Source organism: Haliotis rufescens, unplaced genomic scaffold, assembly GCF_023055435.1.
Source record: "Haliotis rufescens isolate VD_foot unplaced genomic scaffold, xgHalRufe1.0.p SCAF_8, whole genome shotgun sequence".
Taxonomy (NCBI): Eukaryota; Metazoa; Mollusca; class Gastropoda; order Lepetellida; family Haliotidae; genus Haliotis; species Haliotis rufescens.
In genome coordinates this window covers 27,112,966-27,132,795 of record NW_025964372.1, presented here as the reverse complement: position 1 = coordinate 27,132,795, position 19,830 = coordinate 27,112,966, and the positions used below count along the sequence as shown (strand labels likewise).

At 40.8% G+C, this 19,830-nt stretch overlaps 1 protein-coding gene across 6 annotated transcripts in view; it reads left to right on the top strand.

Moving 5' to 3' along the window:
• LOC124143471 (GTPase-activating Rap/Ran-GAP domain-like protein 3) overlaps positions 1-19,830 on the top strand; it is a 372,020-nt gene that overhangs the window by 306,043 nt on the left and 46,147 nt on the right. For all 6 annotated transcript variants that reach the window (XM_048389241.1, XM_046512463.2, XM_046512461.2 and 3 more), the window contains exons 2-8: positions 1,542-1,611; positions 12,231-12,326; positions 14,913-14,997; positions 16,015-16,133; positions 16,451-16,515; positions 16,743-16,833; positions 17,178-17,253. In XM_048389241.1, the coding sequence (XP_048245198.1) occupies positions 1,542-1,611; positions 12,231-12,326; positions 14,913-14,997; positions 16,015-16,133; positions 16,451-16,515; positions 16,743-16,833; positions 17,178-17,253 (602 nt within the window). The remainder of the gene's footprint in view (positions 1-1,541; positions 1,612-12,230; positions 12,327-14,912; positions 14,998-16,014; positions 16,134-16,450; positions 16,516-16,742; positions 16,834-17,177; positions 17,254-19,830) is intronic.

Genomic DNA, 19,830 nt, shown 5'->3' with positions numbered 1-19,830 from the left:
TGTAACTGGTGCAAATTCGAACTGACATCTTGCTATTAAACGGTTAATATGACATCAAAGCGGCAGATGTGATTCATTTCTATAGCTGTGATCATGACACGTCATAAATGTACAGCTAAATAGCGTATGTTCACCTTTACAAGAACCATTTCTATAGCCTTCAAAACATACCATGCAAACATTGGTTTCAATAGCGAACAGCGCTAGCTAAACTGAAATATTTACTTATATTATAAATGTTCTTTCACTACGCATCTGTTCATGCAGCGTCCTTTCAAGGACAGACTCTCAGCGTGGCTTGCACACAAGAGGCAATTCTATGACGGCCTCACATGTGCATATTTCTCACGGTCAAACTGGGGTTTGTTTGTAAGACGAACGTATAACATGTATGTATAGTATATCGAGTACTTTTACTGTGGACACATGTTAAATCTATCCGAGTTGATGTTAAAGCCCTTGGGGAGAGGGTATGTACGCCAATGCTCAAAAAACCCGATATCTATCTCCACCGTGTGGTCAATCTGAGTGAGTTGATAAAACCGTTATAATATTTTCATATATGTTTGATTCTGAACATAATATTAGGAGCCTCGAGTTGGGAACTGTTGTTCACCATATCGTAAACAAGCCTGATATGCCAATTAGCACGTGCAACTCTATAACCTCTAAGGTTATATCACTAACATGTTGCTACAGGTTTGTTGTATATTTTTCTGATCCTCTGCTTTTAGCACGTGGGGTAGTGCAAGATTAGTATAATATATTTTAATTCCTCACCTTCTTACTGATTGGCATGGCAGAAGCTGAAGTCACGTGCCAGCAACAAACACATACTTTTTTCTGCAAATTGTACGAATGGCGGGGGGTACGGGTACGGCAGGACATGCTTACCCTTTTCGCGAACACCCGGTGTCATCACTGATTGACGGCTATTTTACCCTTTACTCCCAGTGGAATCTGTGTCGTAGGATAATCGTGACTGCTTCACCCTGGCGTTGACGATTTATATTATTGAACTTGTGTGCAACAGAGAGAGCAGGCTCCTTAACACCTGGTGTCATCAATTATTTTGAGTGATCAATTCATATACCTTTCATCACTATTTGGCCCCTTACGCCATATGAAATCCGTTTCGGCAGATAATCGAGACTTGCGTCAGAATTGTTGTGTGTATTACGTCAACAATGTGTTGAGGCGTGTGAATCATAACCCGTCTGTCTACAACCTCGCTTATCTTGAACCATATTGATAATAAAAAGCTTAATACTTATGCTTAAATTGTCTTTATCACTGACATTGAGCCCTTGGTCCAGACGTGGTTATTTACAGACCGCCGTCATACAGCTGGAATATTGCTGAGTCCGGCGTTAAAAAACAAACGAACAAAATCTCTTCCGTATATATTCTTATCATTCTTGAACCCGTGAATTAACAGGAATATCCATACAATGAAGATTACAATTTATAACTCTTTTGGTTCTTTTACTCGTGTTATGAATGTACTGGCATATACTTATTTGCATTTTTATTGCTTACAGCTCCCCTGCCTCAGATCTTGCTGCCAGACGAGGTGTCTTCAGCCGGCGCCATTACGGATCTGTGGAATTGGTAAGTCCTCTTGCAGGCTGAGAACAGCATCGCCAAAGAATCAGTTTATAAGATTTCAATGCTAATTGCGAAATTGCCTGTACGCCGTAGCAATTTCCGTCCGTCTTTCGCCTAGTAATTCAGAAGACTTACGAGAATCCCGACACTCATTCTTAACACAGAGTCTCGTCTACAGCGGAGTATTTTACTGGTACAAATAGATCGCCACGTGAGGGATTGCTTCTTTTTGCATAATACATACGGTATATATTACATAAGACATCAAAGGCGCTATGTTTTGCAGTGTGGTAAGGCGGGATATATGCATGTATTTCAAAGACGTTAGGGCGGTAGGGTATCTAGTGGTTAAAGCGTTGGCGTGTCACCTGGGAGGGTTCGATTCCCCACATAGGTACAATACGTGAAGTCCACTTTTGATGTTCCCTCGCCGTGGTATAGTCAATTTGCTAAAAGCGGCGTAATCAACCTACTCAATCACTCACTAAAAGATATAATTATAAATGTGCCAGCATTTCGGTGATCAAAATATTATGGGGGCCATGGGTGGCTTAGTCGTCTAAGGCGCCGCGATTCGTTGTGCAGAGTTGCGTCCCTTGGGCATGCCAGAAACCTATGATTGTGGGTCCGAATCCCGGTTCGCCCCGATTATGTTTCTCAGTTTGTCAGCACCTTACCCGTGCTCGTCGGTTTCACCGAAATCTGCATCACTTCAGGCTTTCCTCCACGTTTAAGCTGACACGCCGTGATATAACTGGAATACTGTTAAAAGCAGCGTTAAACCCAACTCACTCACTCACTCACTGCACTACATCAAATTCATCAAACTTCATGCATGGTATATTCTTTGCTCGCATCCGATATTGATACGTTTAAGAGTGTTAAGAGTATATGGTACTATCAGTAGCTGTTATTCCGTGTACGAACTATGTGTTGACACCAGGTGTTAAGAGTATATAGTACTATCAGTAGCTGTTATTCCGTGTACGAACTATGTGTTGACACCAGGTGTTAAGAGTATATAGTACTATCAGTAGCTGTTATTCCGTGTACGAACTATGTGTTGACACCAGGTGTTAAGAGTATATAGTACTATCAGTAGCTGTTATTCCGTGTACGAACCATGTGTTGACACCAGGTGTTAAGAGTATATAGTACTATCAGTAGCTGTTATTCCGTGTACGAACTATGTGTTGACACCAGGTGTTAAGAGTATATAGTACTATCAGTAGCTGTTATTCCGTGTACGAACTATGTGTTGACACCAGGTGTTAAGAGTATATAGTACTATCAGTAGCTGTTATTCCGTGTACGAACCATGTGTTGACACCAGGCGTTAAGAGTATATAGTACTATCAGTAGCTGTTATTCCGTGTACGAACTATGTGTTGACACCAGGTGTTAAGAGTATATAGTACTATCAGTAGCTGTTATTCCGTGTACGAACTATGTGTTGACACCAGGTGTTAAGAGTATGTAGTACTATCAGTAGCTGTTATTCCGTGTACGAACTATGTGTTGACACCAGGTGTTAAGAGTATATAGTACTATCAGTAGCTGTTATTCCGTGTACGAACTATGTGTTGACACCAGGTGTTAAGAGTATATAGTACTATCAGTAGCTGTTATTCCGTGTACGAACTATGTGTTGACACCAGGTGTTAAGAGTATGTAGTACTATCAGTAGCTGTTATTCCGTGTACGAACTATGTGTTGACACCAGGTGTTAAGAGTATATAGTACTATCAGTAGCTGTTATTCCGTGTACGAACTATGTGTTGACACCAGGTGTTAATAGTATATAGTACTATCAGTAGCTGCTATTCCTTGTACGAACTATGTGTTGACACCAGGTGTTAAGAGTATATAGTACCATCAGTAGCTGCTATTCCGTGTACGAACAATGGTGTTGACACCAGGTGTTAAGAGTATATGGTACTATCAGTAGCTGTTATTCCGTGTACTAACCATGTGTTGACACCAGGTGTTAAGAGTATATAGTACTATCAGTAGCTGCTATTCCGTGTACGAACCATGTGTTGACACCAGGTGTTAAGAGTATATAGTACTATCAGTAGCTGTTATTCCGTGTACGAACCATGTGTTGACACCAGGTGTTAAGAGTATATAGTACCATCAGTAGCTGTTATTCCGTGTACGAACCATGTGTTGACACCAGGTGTTAAGAGTATATAGTACTATCAGTAGCTGTTATTCCGTGTACGAACCATGTGTTGACACCAGGTGTTAAGAGTATATAGTACCATCAGTAGCTGTTATTCCGTGTACTAACCATGTGTTGACACCAGGCGTTAAGAGTATATAGTACTATCAGTAGCTGTTATTCCGTGTACGAACCATGTGTTGACACCAGGTGTTAAGAGTATGTAGTACTATCAGTAGCTGTTATTCCGTGTACGAACCATGTGTTGACACCAGGTGTTAAGAGTATGTAGTACTATCAGTAGCTGTTATTCCGTGTACGAACTATATGTTGACACCAGGTGTTGAGACTATTATAGTACCCGTAGCTATAATTCTGTTGGTGGACCGTTATCAGAAGACAGTTGTTGACACCAGGTGTATCCAGTACTACCGGTAGGAACTATTCTGTATGTGGACAATGATCATACGACAGTCATTGACACCAGACCAGGTGTTCATACAGTATGGTACGACCGGTACATCTGTATGTGGACAATGACACTAGGTGTTGAGAAAATATAGCACTACCGTTCGGGGGCCATTCTGTATATGGACAATGGTCACAAAACAAGTATATTTGATCTGAACCCTGTTCTAATTTTCACTCCATCTACCTATACCGGTGCTGCTTGACACTGATACGACTGACTGATCCGATCCATTTGCCCTTCGATTTGCGTAAGTGACTAATATTTACTTGATTTCTCGCCTTGTGTGTAAGTGATTTTTGTGTCCCATTTAGCTCATATCAACACACAAGGCATGGACGAACTGACGTACTTCCTTTGTCAATATAGCATAATGTCCATTTTGTATTTTTAATGCCTTGGAGCACATGCTCGTAATTGAAATCCCGTGTCATGGTGCTCAACATGACCAATTCAAAGTTCAATGTTTACATGACTGCAGCTTCGAAGTAAACGCTTTTGGTGAGATAAGGATATCAAAACATAGTCAACAACGTTCACTCGTACACGAGAAAGGACATCAATCATGATTGTGATGATCGGTTGGTTGGTTTGTTGTTTAACGCCGCACTCAGCAATATTCCAGCTATATGACGGCGGTCTGTAAAGAATCGCGTCTGGACCAGACAATCCAGTGATTGACAACATGAGCATCGATCCACCCTATTAGGATCGATGACATGCATCAACCAAGTCAGCGAGCCTGACCACCCGATCCCGTTAGTCACCTTTTACGGCAAGCATGGGTTGCTGAAGACCTATTCTAACCCGGAATCGTCACGGGTCTAGTGATGATCGGAATACGGTTAGTTTGTGACTCATGAGTAACTAATGTAAAGATATTCAGTAAATAAGTCGTTAATCTGTGATGTGCCGTCATTAGGGTCCTAATCTGTTTACAACCGCGAATAACCCTACGGTTACTCTGGCCTAGTTTTTCTGTACGTAAACGGCCATGTTTCATCAACCGTACTTTAAACACATACAATCAACACAAAGTATACGTTTGTATCAATCAGCCTTAAAAAGTCCCTACCATTCGATTATTCTAAATGTCATATTTTAACTACCCGTGTTATTCACATGTAATTATGCTATAACACGTTATCTGTAAGGGTTTAGTTATGGCAAACGACATTAAGAAGAAGTAAACATATTTTTTTAACGTTGTACAACTTTAAAAGCTTTTAATATAATGAACACACTCCTGTTCTTTAAGCCCCTTTCCGAAACTCTTCATTTGTGAAAATGAACCGGTATAAGAATATTGATGCTTTAGCTATGACTCTGAAGGTATCCATGACAACGACGTTATTGCCGAAGGGAAAAGTGTCCTTTTTACGCGTACATGTAATATCAGTAGGTTGAAAACATGGATTACAATTTCTCATTTAAAAGTTGAAGCCAGCAGGCCCATTACTACTCATGCGGATGCAACTGATAATAATGTTAAAATAAACTTGTTATCCGAAAATACACGACAAGCAATTATTACATCGCTGAAATGTAACACAAGAATACATCGTTGTATTGCAAGTAGGGACTGTTGTTCAATAGTAAAAGGAGAAGAGTAAAATGAGTCTAAATTAATTGTAAAAAGACTTTACTCTCAGAAATAATAACAATCTTTTGACGATCGGTTACTCATTTAATTCTCTGATATGCATCATTGTACATGTTATTTGGTTACTGTCCATATGTACACAACAACGCTAAAGGCTTAAAAATGTAGTTTATTTTGCAAAATTCCAGCGAACCAGAACTCCGCAGATCTTATGCATAATATAACACCTTTACTTCATGCATATTATAATTCAACCTAGGAAACGACCTACAATCTTATAATCAATAGTTGTGGATAAACAATGGCTGTCATGCTGTTCGACATTTCAAAAACTATTTCACATCTAGAAACGTTAATTCATACTTCAGTTTGAATTTGTCTCTTACAGTATGGTTCGAAGGCAACGAAATTATGTGAGTGGAGACATCAAATGTACTTTTGAGCTTGAATTATTTACTTTGCAATGTACGAAGAAATATTTCCGTTTCATTAGGTAAGTGACGGGTTACCGACATAGGACAATCAGCCATTCAGTTTGTCTTTGACTTACCCTGGGATCTCTTGCGATGTTGTATGCCACAATGCCTAAATTATAACTACTGAGTTGAGAGTATTAAAATAACCCTCAAAGAATGTGACTGTTGCTTAGGAATTGAAATTGTGCCTGAACTATTACTAACGTTAAAGACAAGATTCACTTCCATAGCGTTCTTCAAGAGTAATTATTGAATTATCCAGAGTTCCAATTGGTGGTTTGATAACACAAAATTGAAGAAAACGCTCCCCTCTCTCGCCAAATTCACTCCCACTATTTCCCAACCACCCACCCCCCAACCCACACCCCACCCCCACCCTACACCCCCACCCCTCACCCTCCTTCTCATCCCGTTTTCTCTTATTCAATCTCCTATCTCTCCCTCTATTCCCTTTGTCCTCCCTCTCTTGCTGTCTGCCCAACTCGGAGAGGCTTGTTCCTTAGAACCTTGAAATGATCCGTTGATTGTTGGTTCTATTGCCGGTCTTGACTTTCCTCTAAAAATATGTCGACACGCCATAACATTAATTAAATAAACCCAGCTCTGAAGAAAAACATGCAATTGATGTCGGTATGCAATATCATCAGCAACTAGGACGTTTCATAAATGTATAGAAACAAGTCCGAGGAGATAGACAAAAGACAAAAGGAAACACATCCATCAGGCAAGCGACGGAATGAAGGCCTAAGACCTTCATGTATTGTATAATTATTCACGCCAATAAAGACTGATTGCTGGCGCTAAACAATGCCGAAGTTCCTCAAAGTCATAACAAGTCCGTTAAATGTGCCACCTGATAGTTGAGTTCATTTGGCAGATCGATTCAACATAACACTTTGGCTATCAATGTTTAACGTTTTGGTCTAAAATCAGCGCAGGCCAACACTATACTTAGCTAAATCAATTCCTTAATGAAGTCATCGTTCTCAAATGACTTTTGAATTTCTCACTTACAGTAGAAGAGCCGTGAAACACATAGGCATCTGGGGCGAGATTTGCTCAAGGTGAAACAGCCTTCTTGAATAACCAACACCAATTTCACACCGTCGCGAAAAAATAAATAACCCAATCAAGTGATCGCCAGACTGTCACAAGTACTGTGAATGAGGTCTCTGAACCTCAACGTGAAGCTCTTTCACGTCAAGCAAGACAAAATGCTCGGGATAAATCTTTGAGGAAATTGGCCCAACCCACGCACAAAAAAATACCATCCACTTAAATGACATTTGCAGTCTTTAGCAGTATATTCAAAATTTATTGCGATAGATCCATATCCCTTGCTGTATAATAAATGACCCCTTTTGCACCATGAATGTTAATTGATCAGTAAAATAAATGGTTCGTAGTATCGTCACCATTGATCCTCCTCGGTTCCAAATGGTCCAATTGGCCTGTCATGCCTTCAGATCGGTATTGATTGCAACCGTTTGATCCACGAGTACAGGGGCAGAATGTGAAGGACACGTTATGAAATACATTGATGTAATGATTTCTTGATGACCCTGGAATAATTGACTGTCGAGAGGTTCTTTAATGAATGAGCCAGGGGACTGGGGGGTCGATAAGATCGTCTCGTGTTCAGAGGGTAGCGACACTGCACATCTCAGTATGTCATGGTCGGTCAAGATTGTAGTCAAAGAAACTTTAAAGCATCTACCAACAGACCTATGTACCGAGGTTTCGAAATAATAAGTTTTACCCAAACGAGCTTACTTGTGTATGTATACGGTCGAAACCTATTGATCGTTGGGGTAACCAGTTGTTAATGCGTTCGTGAAGCTCAGTTCTGGTATCCCCGCCATGATAATGCTGCGATATTGATACAGCGGCATCAAAATATATTCGCTCACTCACCTGTACCCTCCAAAGGAAACAATAACATCCGATCATCTCCAAATGCGTAATAGTTTATTTCAACCTTGAAATTATATTGTATCGATATCAGGTGATTTTTTCAATTGTCCCAAGAACTTTGAGTTATCGATCTTGTAATGTATCTGAAATGTAGCTACACAGGATGTGGCTTCATTGAAACTGAATTCAAGTTTATTTCCTGGAATGATGTATGGACCTCACAAGACCGTACCTAATACCGTTATTCAATACAAATTGTACCGGGGAACATTACGTTGGCGTACAATTGATGACTATTGATTGAATAACTAACCATACATGTCCAAAAGCGTTGGAGACCGACGTGATTAAAGTAACACAATGTCGTGTTCAAGGAAACACAATTACATTGCACCTTTGCCATTCACTTTTATAACGCCGGGGGACGGAGTGGCACGGTTATTGAGGATGTCATGTCCAACTTGACACCCTGGTATAAATTTCCATTTAGTCAAAACTGAACAACGCTCATTTGGTGTAGCCCCTGTTCTGTAAGTTCAGGTATTTAGCTGCACAACAGCCCAACAGAACCTTTCTGTCTTTGTGTTTCTCGCATTAACGGGCGGTGTGGTCGGCCGATGGTTTAAGCGTTCCCTCGTCACGACAAAGTCCCAGGTTCGATTCCCCTATTGAGTACAAAGTGTGAATCTCATTTCTGGTGTCCCCCGACATTATGTTGGTGGAATTATTGCTTAAAGCGGCGTAAAACTATATTAACGAACTCACTGTTGTGCGAAATAGCGGGCATTTCAACAAGTGAATAATTCAATCAACATTGCTATTCGAATGGAATACTTGCGCAGTGATTAACTGGGGCCATCTATTTTCGATTCCAAGGATTGTCAGGAATATATAATTCGGGTCCAAATCTTCATTTGATTTCCAAGAAATTGAGAGCTATAAGAAACTTGCGTTTATTAGGAATGTGGAGCCATTGACACTCTGGAGTTATTTTCACCTAAACTGTCAGTTGCATGTAAAAGGCAATCTACAATGTTGGTCAAAAAGCGGCGTAACATTATACTTACTTACATTGTTCGAAGTAGCTTGGACCGACGTGTGACTAGTGCAATACATAAAACACTATTTCTAAGACGTTTAGTGATGTCAGAAGCTTAAGTGTATTAGGATGGACATTCAACGTGAGATTATGGAAAATCAACCACCGACACTCTGAAGTTATTTTTACCAGTGCTGTCTGTTACATGTAAAATGCACTCTACAATTTAATGGTGCAAAGATTCATTACTCTTTTGCGTTCCACATAATTTGTAATGTAAATTGTTACGTCCAATCTGAATGCGCATGCGTTTTGGAGGCAATATTTAGCCGGTAAACCTGTGCTGATACGAAACAGACATGGAGAGCAGGATCCCTGCCCAAACAAAATCCTTATTTATATGATCGTATCAGGAATTCTCTAATTTAATCTCTGCCCCCGTGACAATGATTGCTTATCTTGCTATTGTATAACGGCACATTTGTGTCTCAAATTATCCTATTATCGTGTCGTGACTATCTGGAGTAAATTTCAAAAAATTTCCCGGAAATTCATTTACTACAAATCATGCTGCCACCAAGTATTCTTCAGTGAAGATATGTTCCGTATGCCAACCTTTGGACATTATAAATACTTAGAGTGCTCTGACTCTACATGACTTCAAATTTCCAAAGGTCGAATTTTCCTTTGTGTCGAGCAGCTCCAGCCTTTTGTGTCTCCATTTCACAACGTATAACTGTTGTTTCATCAAGGTTACCACATTCAATTCCTCAGCGAAGCTTTCAAAACGTTACACAGTCAACATGTGGAGGACCTCTCGGTATTTGACGCATCGATGGCAAAACTTCTGTCCGATGCGATGCCTTATTTAGACATGTACCATCTGTTCCCGTGTTCAGGTGAGTGAGTGAGTGAGTATGGTTTTACGCCGCTTTTAGCAATATTCCAGCAATATCACGGCGGGGAACACCAGAAATGGGCTTCACAAATTGTACCCATGTCGGGAATCGAACCCGGGTCTTCGGCGTGACGAGCGAACGCTTTAACCACTAGGATACCCGACCGCCCCCGTGTTCAGGTGAACAATTGACTTGCGTTGACGGTGCCCCTTGTATGGCGGGAAGTAATCCTCCATTCACGAACAAAGTCCGAGGAGAAAGACAAAAGACAAAAGGAAACACATCCATCAGGCAAGCGACGGAATGAAGGCCTAAGACCTTCATGTATTGTATAATTATTCACGTCAATAAAGACTGATTGCTGGCGCTAAACAATGCCGAAGTTCCTCAATGTCATAACAAGTCCGTTTAATGTGCCACCTGATAGTTGAGTTCATTTAGCAGATCGATTCAACATAACACTTTGGCTATCAATGTTTAACGTTTTGGTCTAAAATCAGCGCAGGCCAACACTATACTTAGCTAAATCAATTCCTTAATGAAGTCATTGTTCTCAAATGACTTTTGAATTTCTCACTTACAGTAGAAGAGCCGTGAAACACATAGGCATCTGGTGCGAGATTTGCCCAAGGTGAAACAGCTTTCTTGAATAACAAACACCAATTTCACACCGTCGCGAAACAATAAATACAGTAAACTACGGGTATAACGAACACGCTTTTAACGCATTGACGGATATAACGAACTTACTTTTTTGGTCCAGACTATTTGCTGTAGTTATGCTGTATATATGCTTATAACGAACTACGGTTATAACGAACTAAAATTAGTAGTCCCTTTGAGTTCGTTATAACCGTACTTTACTGTAACCCATTCACGAACAGGTAGTATCGCTATTTGATTGTGATTCATAAACACAAATGTTTATGTACTGTGAAAGCCTGAGTCTGCACCTAATCTGCCCTGGAATCCTCACGAGGAAATATCTGATTATATGCTAACTACATAGTAGCTTTGATCAACATAAACTAGATATATTTTGTATCCCAGACACATTACGATGGTATAACACTTGCATTATACATAATACTATTCGGGTAATATTAAAACGACATGCAACATGTAACATATTGCAATTTAGTTTTCTTGAATTTTGTTTGTTTGTTGTTTAACGCCACACTCAGTTATATTCATGTATTCATATGCATGTATGCATGTATGTCGGCGTCCTTTCAATAATCGAGTCTTGACCAGTGATTGAAAGTATTTAAAAAAAACCCGATGTGATCAAACAAGTCACCGTACTTGATCCCAAAATCCTTTTAGCCGTCTTGTACGACGAGCATTGCTTGCTGTGGACCTGCTTTCTAACATGTTAGAACTTGGCAACGGGTGTGCATAGCTATGTGTGAGTGAGTTAGTGAGTGAGTTGGGTTTAACGCCGCCTTTAACAGTATTCCAGTTATATCACGGCGTGTCAGCTTAATGTGGGAGGAAAGCCCGAAGTGATGCAGGTCTCAGACGTTTACCACTTCGGTGAAACCCACAAGCACGGGTATGGTGCTGACAAACCTAGAAACATAATCGGGGCGAACCGGGATTCGAACCCACAATCATATGTTTCTGGCGTGCCCACGGGCCGCAACTCTGCACAGCGAATCGCGGCGCCTTAGGCGACTGGGCCAACCGTGCCCCCGCATAGCTTTGTAACGATTTATCGAACTATCTACCCATTTCAAATATTGGAATGACATAATGGCAATGATCCTAGGGCAACTGAAACTGTCGAATAAAATGGGAATAAGATGATGACAATATGCTTCTCAGCCGAAGGTAAATCATCGTACCTCGGCGAAATGAACCAGTGTTCATGCCATCAGCCATTGGTTTAAATTGTTCAGTTTCGATTATTGTCAGGCTGTTTGGTACAGAGGCTGGGTTTCGTTCCTGGCAGACAGTAAAGATTCATCTGTCACCATTGTTGCGTTCAAGAATAATACGTGGTAGAATTCGAGATTGTTGGTCACGTGGTGATATGCATATTTTTTTTATTTTCAGCTCACATCTGTTGATTCCGACGGTTCCACTCAAAATGCCGGTCGGTTTCGTGTGGAATCCGGGGAACGAGATGTCGAGGACACACACCATCTCGGGGTAAGCCATCTCTTGGGTTATATGTACATTGTGCCAACTTGTAAATAACCTTATTACCTTCACAACGATGGCGGGTGGCGGGACCCATTAAGCGAATGGCGGGAGTAGGGCGGCGGGTGTCGGGTGACTGGTTGCGGATCGCGGGTGGCGAGTGGCGGGTGACGGGTGACGGGTGACTGGTTACGGATGGCGGGTGGCAGGTGTCGAGCGGCGAGCGGCGGGTGTCGAGTGGCGGATGGCGAGCGTCGAGCGGCGGGGGGCGAGAAGCGGGTTGCGGATGTCGAGCGGCGGGTGGCGGGTAGCGAGTGGTGAGTGATCCGTAGTTGGAGATGTCGAATCGGCATTAAGTCAAACTCCGGATTACTCGATCAATGTAAGACTTAGTAACGCTTTTGTTTTCAAGTATTGCCATGAAGATAAGTAGGAAGATAACATAAAATAAACGAAGCATCTGTGCATTGTCTTTTCAAATAACATATTATCTCACCGAGTGACCTGACAAAGTTAATATTTTTATGTATATACAATTTTTCAATGTGAAGATCACACCGTCGGACGAGAGGTCATTAACGTGACCACAATTTGTCGTTCATGCATTTTTCACGAGACCGTATTCTTGAAATGACGTAAACACTGACACTTACTCATTCCTGGGGGAACCCCTGTGAATTCCCCAGCACGAATACAAACAGAAGCGTTGTACCTAATCATTTAGACCCTTTGATCTTGAATCCAGCGTTTTAGCATTCGTTGAGAAACGTCAGAGAGCTTGACTGCATGATCGCTCACGAATATCCTCGCTACGACCCACCCAAGTGAACTAAGCGAAGAAGTGCAAACATCCAAACTATCGTAGTATCGTCTCGATCTGTGTCAGTGACGGTATACAGCAATCTGTTAATTTATCTCAATATCTATTTGACACATCTTTATAATCACCTTTCAATGGTCGGTCAATTGATCGCTAATGACCGACACATGTAACCGCCACAGGAGTGTCGGCCATTTTGACGTCATGTACTTGATGTACGTCATGTATTACGACGCGCTGTCATTGTGACTGACTTACTGGGGTCGTTATTAACACACCTTTCTCATCCAATGATGATATTGTTTGAATACATTTGTAATAAACAAACTACAACAGATGTTCCTGTAGAGCACGTTGTGCATACATGCTCTCACGTCACCCCCCTTTTTGAGGAACTATTTTATTCCGCTATACAGCTGGTTGTTGTATGGCTGTAAGTATAAACATGAAGTCACAGTAGTTAATAAAATTGTGTTTAGATCTAGATCTACATCCTTCGTGGTATAAACTAGTGATATGATTGATAGTGATAACATTGACGCAAGCGCCAACGTTCATACAGTTTGGCCCTCATTGTATGAAGATTCATGCTCCAGTGATGCCATTCCCAGTCAATTCTTAAATACATTTCCGCATTAACGCGTTCGTAAGACCTGGGGTGGTGGGGTGGTCTAGTGGTTGAAGCGTTAGCTCGTCACGCCGAGGACACGGGTTCGATTCCCCACATGAGCACAATGTGTGAAGCCCATTTCTGGCGTCCCCCGCCTTTATATTGCGGGGATGTTGCTAAAAGCTGCTTAAACTCACTCGCAAGAACATGAATTCAGCCTGACATATGTCCGCATAACACTACACAAAATACGCAGCGTACTTTAATTTTGGTCCAAGTTTTTCTATTGTGAAAGTGCGATTCCGATACTCCAGGTCCTGCGATAAGGTTGTATGTAATCAGTGAAGAGAACAAATATACGATGTGGTGGGAACGGCCATTATCCGAGACAAAATCACAAAAATAAAGGGTTTAATTTGGGCTGAAAGCGCGTCTGTAAACAAATGCCGAGGATTAAATCAATGTCGGACATCACATTTCGGAATGTCATTGCGGTTATCTGCAGCATCAAGCTTTCATTGATTGAAAACACCGGTTGCCCTTTTGTTTATGAAAGCTTATTTGATCCCTACGGTCAGATGAATTGATATATAGCTCGTAAAAATTCTCTTTTCCAAGTATATTTTTAGAAACCAATTATCTCGTTTAAAGTGTTGGGGTGTGTAAACTGATCAAGACATAACTAGCTTCATGTGTCAGTCACGAACAACATATAGTGAACCCTTGGGATCAGTAAATAGTATGTCGAGTTAACCGTATTTCGAGATACACGAATTGTCGATAGATGACTGTAGTGTTGATAACGATTTTTCAAGGAGCATCAAGTTGCATCTTCCTTAATGATGTATCGAGTTCGAGTTGTAAAGGTTTTACTTGATTGAGGTTATAATCGTCCGAGTATGTGTATAAGGGCGGTGGGGTAGCCTAGTGGTTGGAGCGTACGCTCGTCACGCTTAAGGTCCGGGTTCGATTCCCCACATGGGTAAATTGTGTGAAGCCCCGTCTCACCGCCCCGCCGTGGTATTACTGGAATATTACAAAAGGCGGCGTAGAATCATACTTAGTGAGCTAACTTACTCACTCACCCTCTCACCCACTCACCCACTCACTCACTCACTCACCCACCCACCCACTCACTCACTCATCCGTGTGTATGTTTTTTCAGCTGTCTAGTCCTCTCAACAGCCCAATTCATCTAGAAAACCCGGAGTACCAGACAAGATGGTATTTCAAGTACTTCCTGGGGAAATGTAAGTAAGATCTGATTCTGGTTGAAAATAGAACCTAATACATATATAATATTTATAATGTGTAATACTATTGCTTGCCAAATGGAATTAACTCAAACAGTCAATTATTAAAATTATGTAATAACTCAAAATGATCTAGCCCCCCCCCCCCCATATCAAACAAATTGAAATATTCTTCAAATTTATTTTCTATTTTTTCGTGTCATATAGACCTCCAATCCCATTTTCTTGCTTGAAATCCAAATACACTAAAGAGAGCCCAGCCTTATCTTTACGATGCTTTTGAAATTCTGTGCCAAAGACAGGGTTCCAATGTAGCCGTTCCCTTATTTCTTCCCGTCAGTATATGTGCTTTTTCAAGACAATTTATCCCTTAATAGGTCCACATCGTCTTATAGATTTTAAACATTCATGTTCATTTAATCTGTATCAAAAATCCTACGCTTTAGACGGTCGTTTAGTCCTTTCTGTCTACAGGTACTCTTTTGTATATTTGCTAATTCACTTTATCTCTGAAAATAACTAAACCGTTAATAATTTTGTAGATTTAATACATGTATATTTATCCACTCAATATCCCTAATTATACACCAGGAACATGGTCACATGGTGTTCTTAAAATTCTTAGAGTAGTGTATTTGTTATTTAAGAAAAGTTTATCCCTGAACAGAAATGAATCGTAAATAAAAACAAAAGAAACTTTCAAGATGCAAAAGAAAGTGTCGATTGTATATTCCCGACTAAATATGAGAATATGTGCTTATGAATCACTACCAAATTTTGATGATACCAGGTGTTCCCAAAAAGGTGAACGTATCCCGCCTCACCGGTAGCACCCTTAACAAACACATGCAAAGGCAAGCCAATCGTTCATCTTAAAAAAGACACGGTAACATATGGTACAAGGCAAAATGGGGAATGCATCACTTTGAAATGTTATCCACATGTCTACGATAAAAAAACTTTATGAACGTTTTACCGAGCCACTGAAACAAACGTATTTAAATATGTTTATAGTACATCAGAATTACGTCGGCGTGGACTTGGAGAAGGAGCCGTTTCTGTTGTCCGTCATTGTCACCGACGCCAACAACCACAACGTCCCTCAATACAGAGCCATATTGTGGAGGAAAACTGTACGTTTATATCCTTTGCTGTGCTATGAATGTGTATAAATTGACATTTTATCTTTCCCCATTTACTGTCATCAGATACTTAATGGACGTTCACGACTGTATTTGTAAACTCCTCAACGATGCAGAAATGCCAAAACGTAATTGAACACCGCGTCATCGGATAACATTATTATTTCGCAACGTGTGTGTTATTTTGACCTTTTAATACAGTTACCCCATCCCATCATCATCATTACCTTCATCCTTTCACATTCATACTGTGTATAATTCACCTATCATTCAATGTTGACAATGTTAGTAATGTTCTACTTTTTCAGGGTGCTAAGAAACTCTCATTGCCTTATAACCCGGGGAAGCCACAAACAGTCAAAGGAATATTGAGGTACACCTTTAGTTACCTACAACTTAAATATTGTTGTAATCTTTTAATTACAAAATAATATGTTGTAACTTTATGCAGGGTCAAATCAGAATACGTGTATTTTGATATTCCTCAAAGGAAACACACAATGTAAAATACGATAATTAATATTGATAAAACGAATCGTATTGCGTTGACATATAGCCCAGCTACTCGTGTTTCATATTTCAATTAATTCCTCTTTTCAGTCACTTCGACTTACAGAAATTTGAAAAGGGACCAAAGGAAATATTTGATCCAAATATTCAAAAGGAACATTTAGTGCTCGAAGAACAAGAGGTAAGATGTATTGACGCTTTCATCCTTGAATAAAGAGAATTGTTAGACACTACGCAGAAATGGAACAGATTGTATACCTTGATCTTCGGATCTTGTAGATCTGACACCAATACTTTTATCTAAATGAGATAATACCATGACCTGTCTCTGTAACAATAGCTTACATTGGCAACATAACCATCTCTTTCTACTGGTTAACCAGTAGACGATCTATTTCTTAGCAAGAGAGATACTGCGATAGAAAAAAGCTACACCGATGGGCTGCATGAATGTTCCATAAGGTATGATGCAGACACATCTATGAAGATTGTGAACTAAGGGTATTTATTTTATTGTTGTAACAGGGATCCGTTAACTTCAAAATCGGCGTTTTGTATGTACGTGAGGGGCAGACGACCGATGATGAGTTTTACAGCAATGGTAAGTTTCTCTGTTTTTTGCATAACATGTGCTTGACTTTCATAATAATTTAACCATTATACATTTCATTTCGAAACATGTATTCATTAGATATTAAGTCTTAATGACTTGGTCCTTTAATATCTTGTACGTTGAATAGAATTAGAAAGGAACGACTGTTTCTCCTTTTTGTCATGTCACTCAAATGATTCCAGTATTGAAAAGAACTGCTTCAAAGTTGGTCAGTATAGAAGGTACATGTGTGTGTCTCTCAACCATGATGCTTTGTGTCCCTCTATGCAAGACGTCGCCTCATTCATCCAGTCGCTCGTCCGTTTCCTTCACCACGCGAGAATATAACAGTTGCATGTCATTAAAATATGTACTTACATTATATTTTTTAAACACCAGCCCTAAATGCACTTTTAGCCAAGGGGTAAAATAGTGGGTTTATCTCGAGATAAGCATGCATCTTCATCAGCATTGACTTATGGGTTCCTTACAGTGAGGGTAAATGAAATTACTGACCATTTGCTAGTCTTCAGGACTACATGCATAAGCGTTCTGCGAACACTTGAGTCAATCACTGATTAAAAAATTAACAGCAATTACCCCTCCCCTCCTTGACGTTCGTATTGAGAACCCCAATATGTATCCAAAGTCATATTACTCCATACTAATAATTCGCTACTCGTAAAGGTGTCAATCTGGGCGATTTGTACGATAGCGTCCGGTTTAACAAGGTTTCCACTGTAAAAGGAAACAAAAACAGGTCTTACTACATATACAACTAAATATGAATATATGTTAATATGATTTCCTTTGTGCTGTAAAGGTATCACAATACGTACATGAAAGTGCAATATATATAAACACTTTACACTCATACGGGCAACAGGGATTTCTTTGTAACACGTTCTTGCCCAGTGTCGACACCGATTGGCTACTTATTTTCAAAAGGCGCAATACTGTCAAATTATCTAAATTTCCTGCCCTGTAATTGGTAGATTAGAAGCAATAGTCACGACATTTCCCCCTCAGAGATGCACAGTGAGTAAATGTACATTAACGTTGGCGAGGCCCTGACGAAGTTAATAAAAGCCTTGGGAGATGTGTTGTTAGATTCTAACTGGCATGTGAACATAAAAGGTAAACGGAAATAATCAATGGGGACCGCAGACCTTTACCCTCGTTGTTATAGCAACACTTGAATTACATCCAGTCAGAGGTTGCATATATATTGTAGGGTTCTAATTCTAATAAATAGGATGTTTCTGGATGCCTCACATCCGATTGATGGAGAGTTCCTTTTTAATGAACTTAAACCGTTGAATATTTTTCAGAAGACCAGAAAAAACCCTGTAGCTAATTCAAGTCTATATTAGGCTTCAATCTCCCATTCCGTGAAACGTAGTTTTCGTATTAACCGACGGCAATTATTTGGATCTTTTGTTCGCGACATTGTTTTGTCCCACGTTGGCTTCCATTGATATGCATTTGTACGGAAGCCTGATTACGCCTTCGGCGCCTTGAATTCTTTCTTGACAACGTCAAATTACCCGACGCTTCTATGGCTGGTATTGGCCATTTTTGCCTTGCATTGGCGTTTGTTCATTGTCGTATCACATGACAACATTCCAGAAGCTGCCAGAATCTATTTGTTGCGGCACGTAGCGCGTTTGTGGCAGACAGATGATATCTTCTCACCGTTGTTTTGAATCACGCACATGCTTGTGTGTCCATAAATGTAAATCAAATCAGAACAGTGACGTGAATACTCTGCAAATACTGGCATATGGGAGAACACTGGAAATCGATAATCGTTGTATCGGGTTTCATCATGGCGTCACAGGTACTATGGGCTTTTATTAAGTAGCTTTGTTTTATCATGGTATGGGACATCCATCGACAAACAGCGTCTGGTGTATGTACACTTTCGGGATCTTGTTTAAATTGATATATTGGTTTGAGGAACGGTACGCGGTGTACACTACAAATCAAAAGTAAATCCCTGATGCAGTACGGAGCTTCTAGTATGGTGACTCACTTTTAAAGGGACGGTAGTTGGGAAGCTTAAACCGACGCGTCAAGGAGCGTGTAACGAGAACATGGACTGACGTGAAAGCGACGCGTCAAGGGGCGTGTAACGGGAACATGGACTGACGTAAAAAACGACGAGTCAAGGGTCGCGGAACGTGAAGGTGGACTGACGTGAAAGCGACGCGTCAAGGGGCGCGTAACGTGAAGGTGGACTGACGTGAAAGCGACGAGTCAAAGGGCGTGTAACGTGCAGGTGGACTGACTAGAAAGCGACGAGTCAAGTGTCGCGGAACGTGAAGGTGGACTGACGTGAAAGCGACGAGTCAAAGGGCGCGTAACGTGAAGGTGGACTGACATGAAAGCGACGCGTCAAGGGGCGCGTAACGTGAAGGTGGACTGACGTGAAAGCGACGCGTGTACTGACGTGAAAGCGACGCGTCAAGGGGCGTGTAACGAGACGGTGGACTGACGTGAAAACGACGTGTCAAGGGTCGCGGAACGTGAAGGTGGACTGACGTGAAAGCAACGCGTCAAGGGGCGCGTAACGTGAAGGTGGAC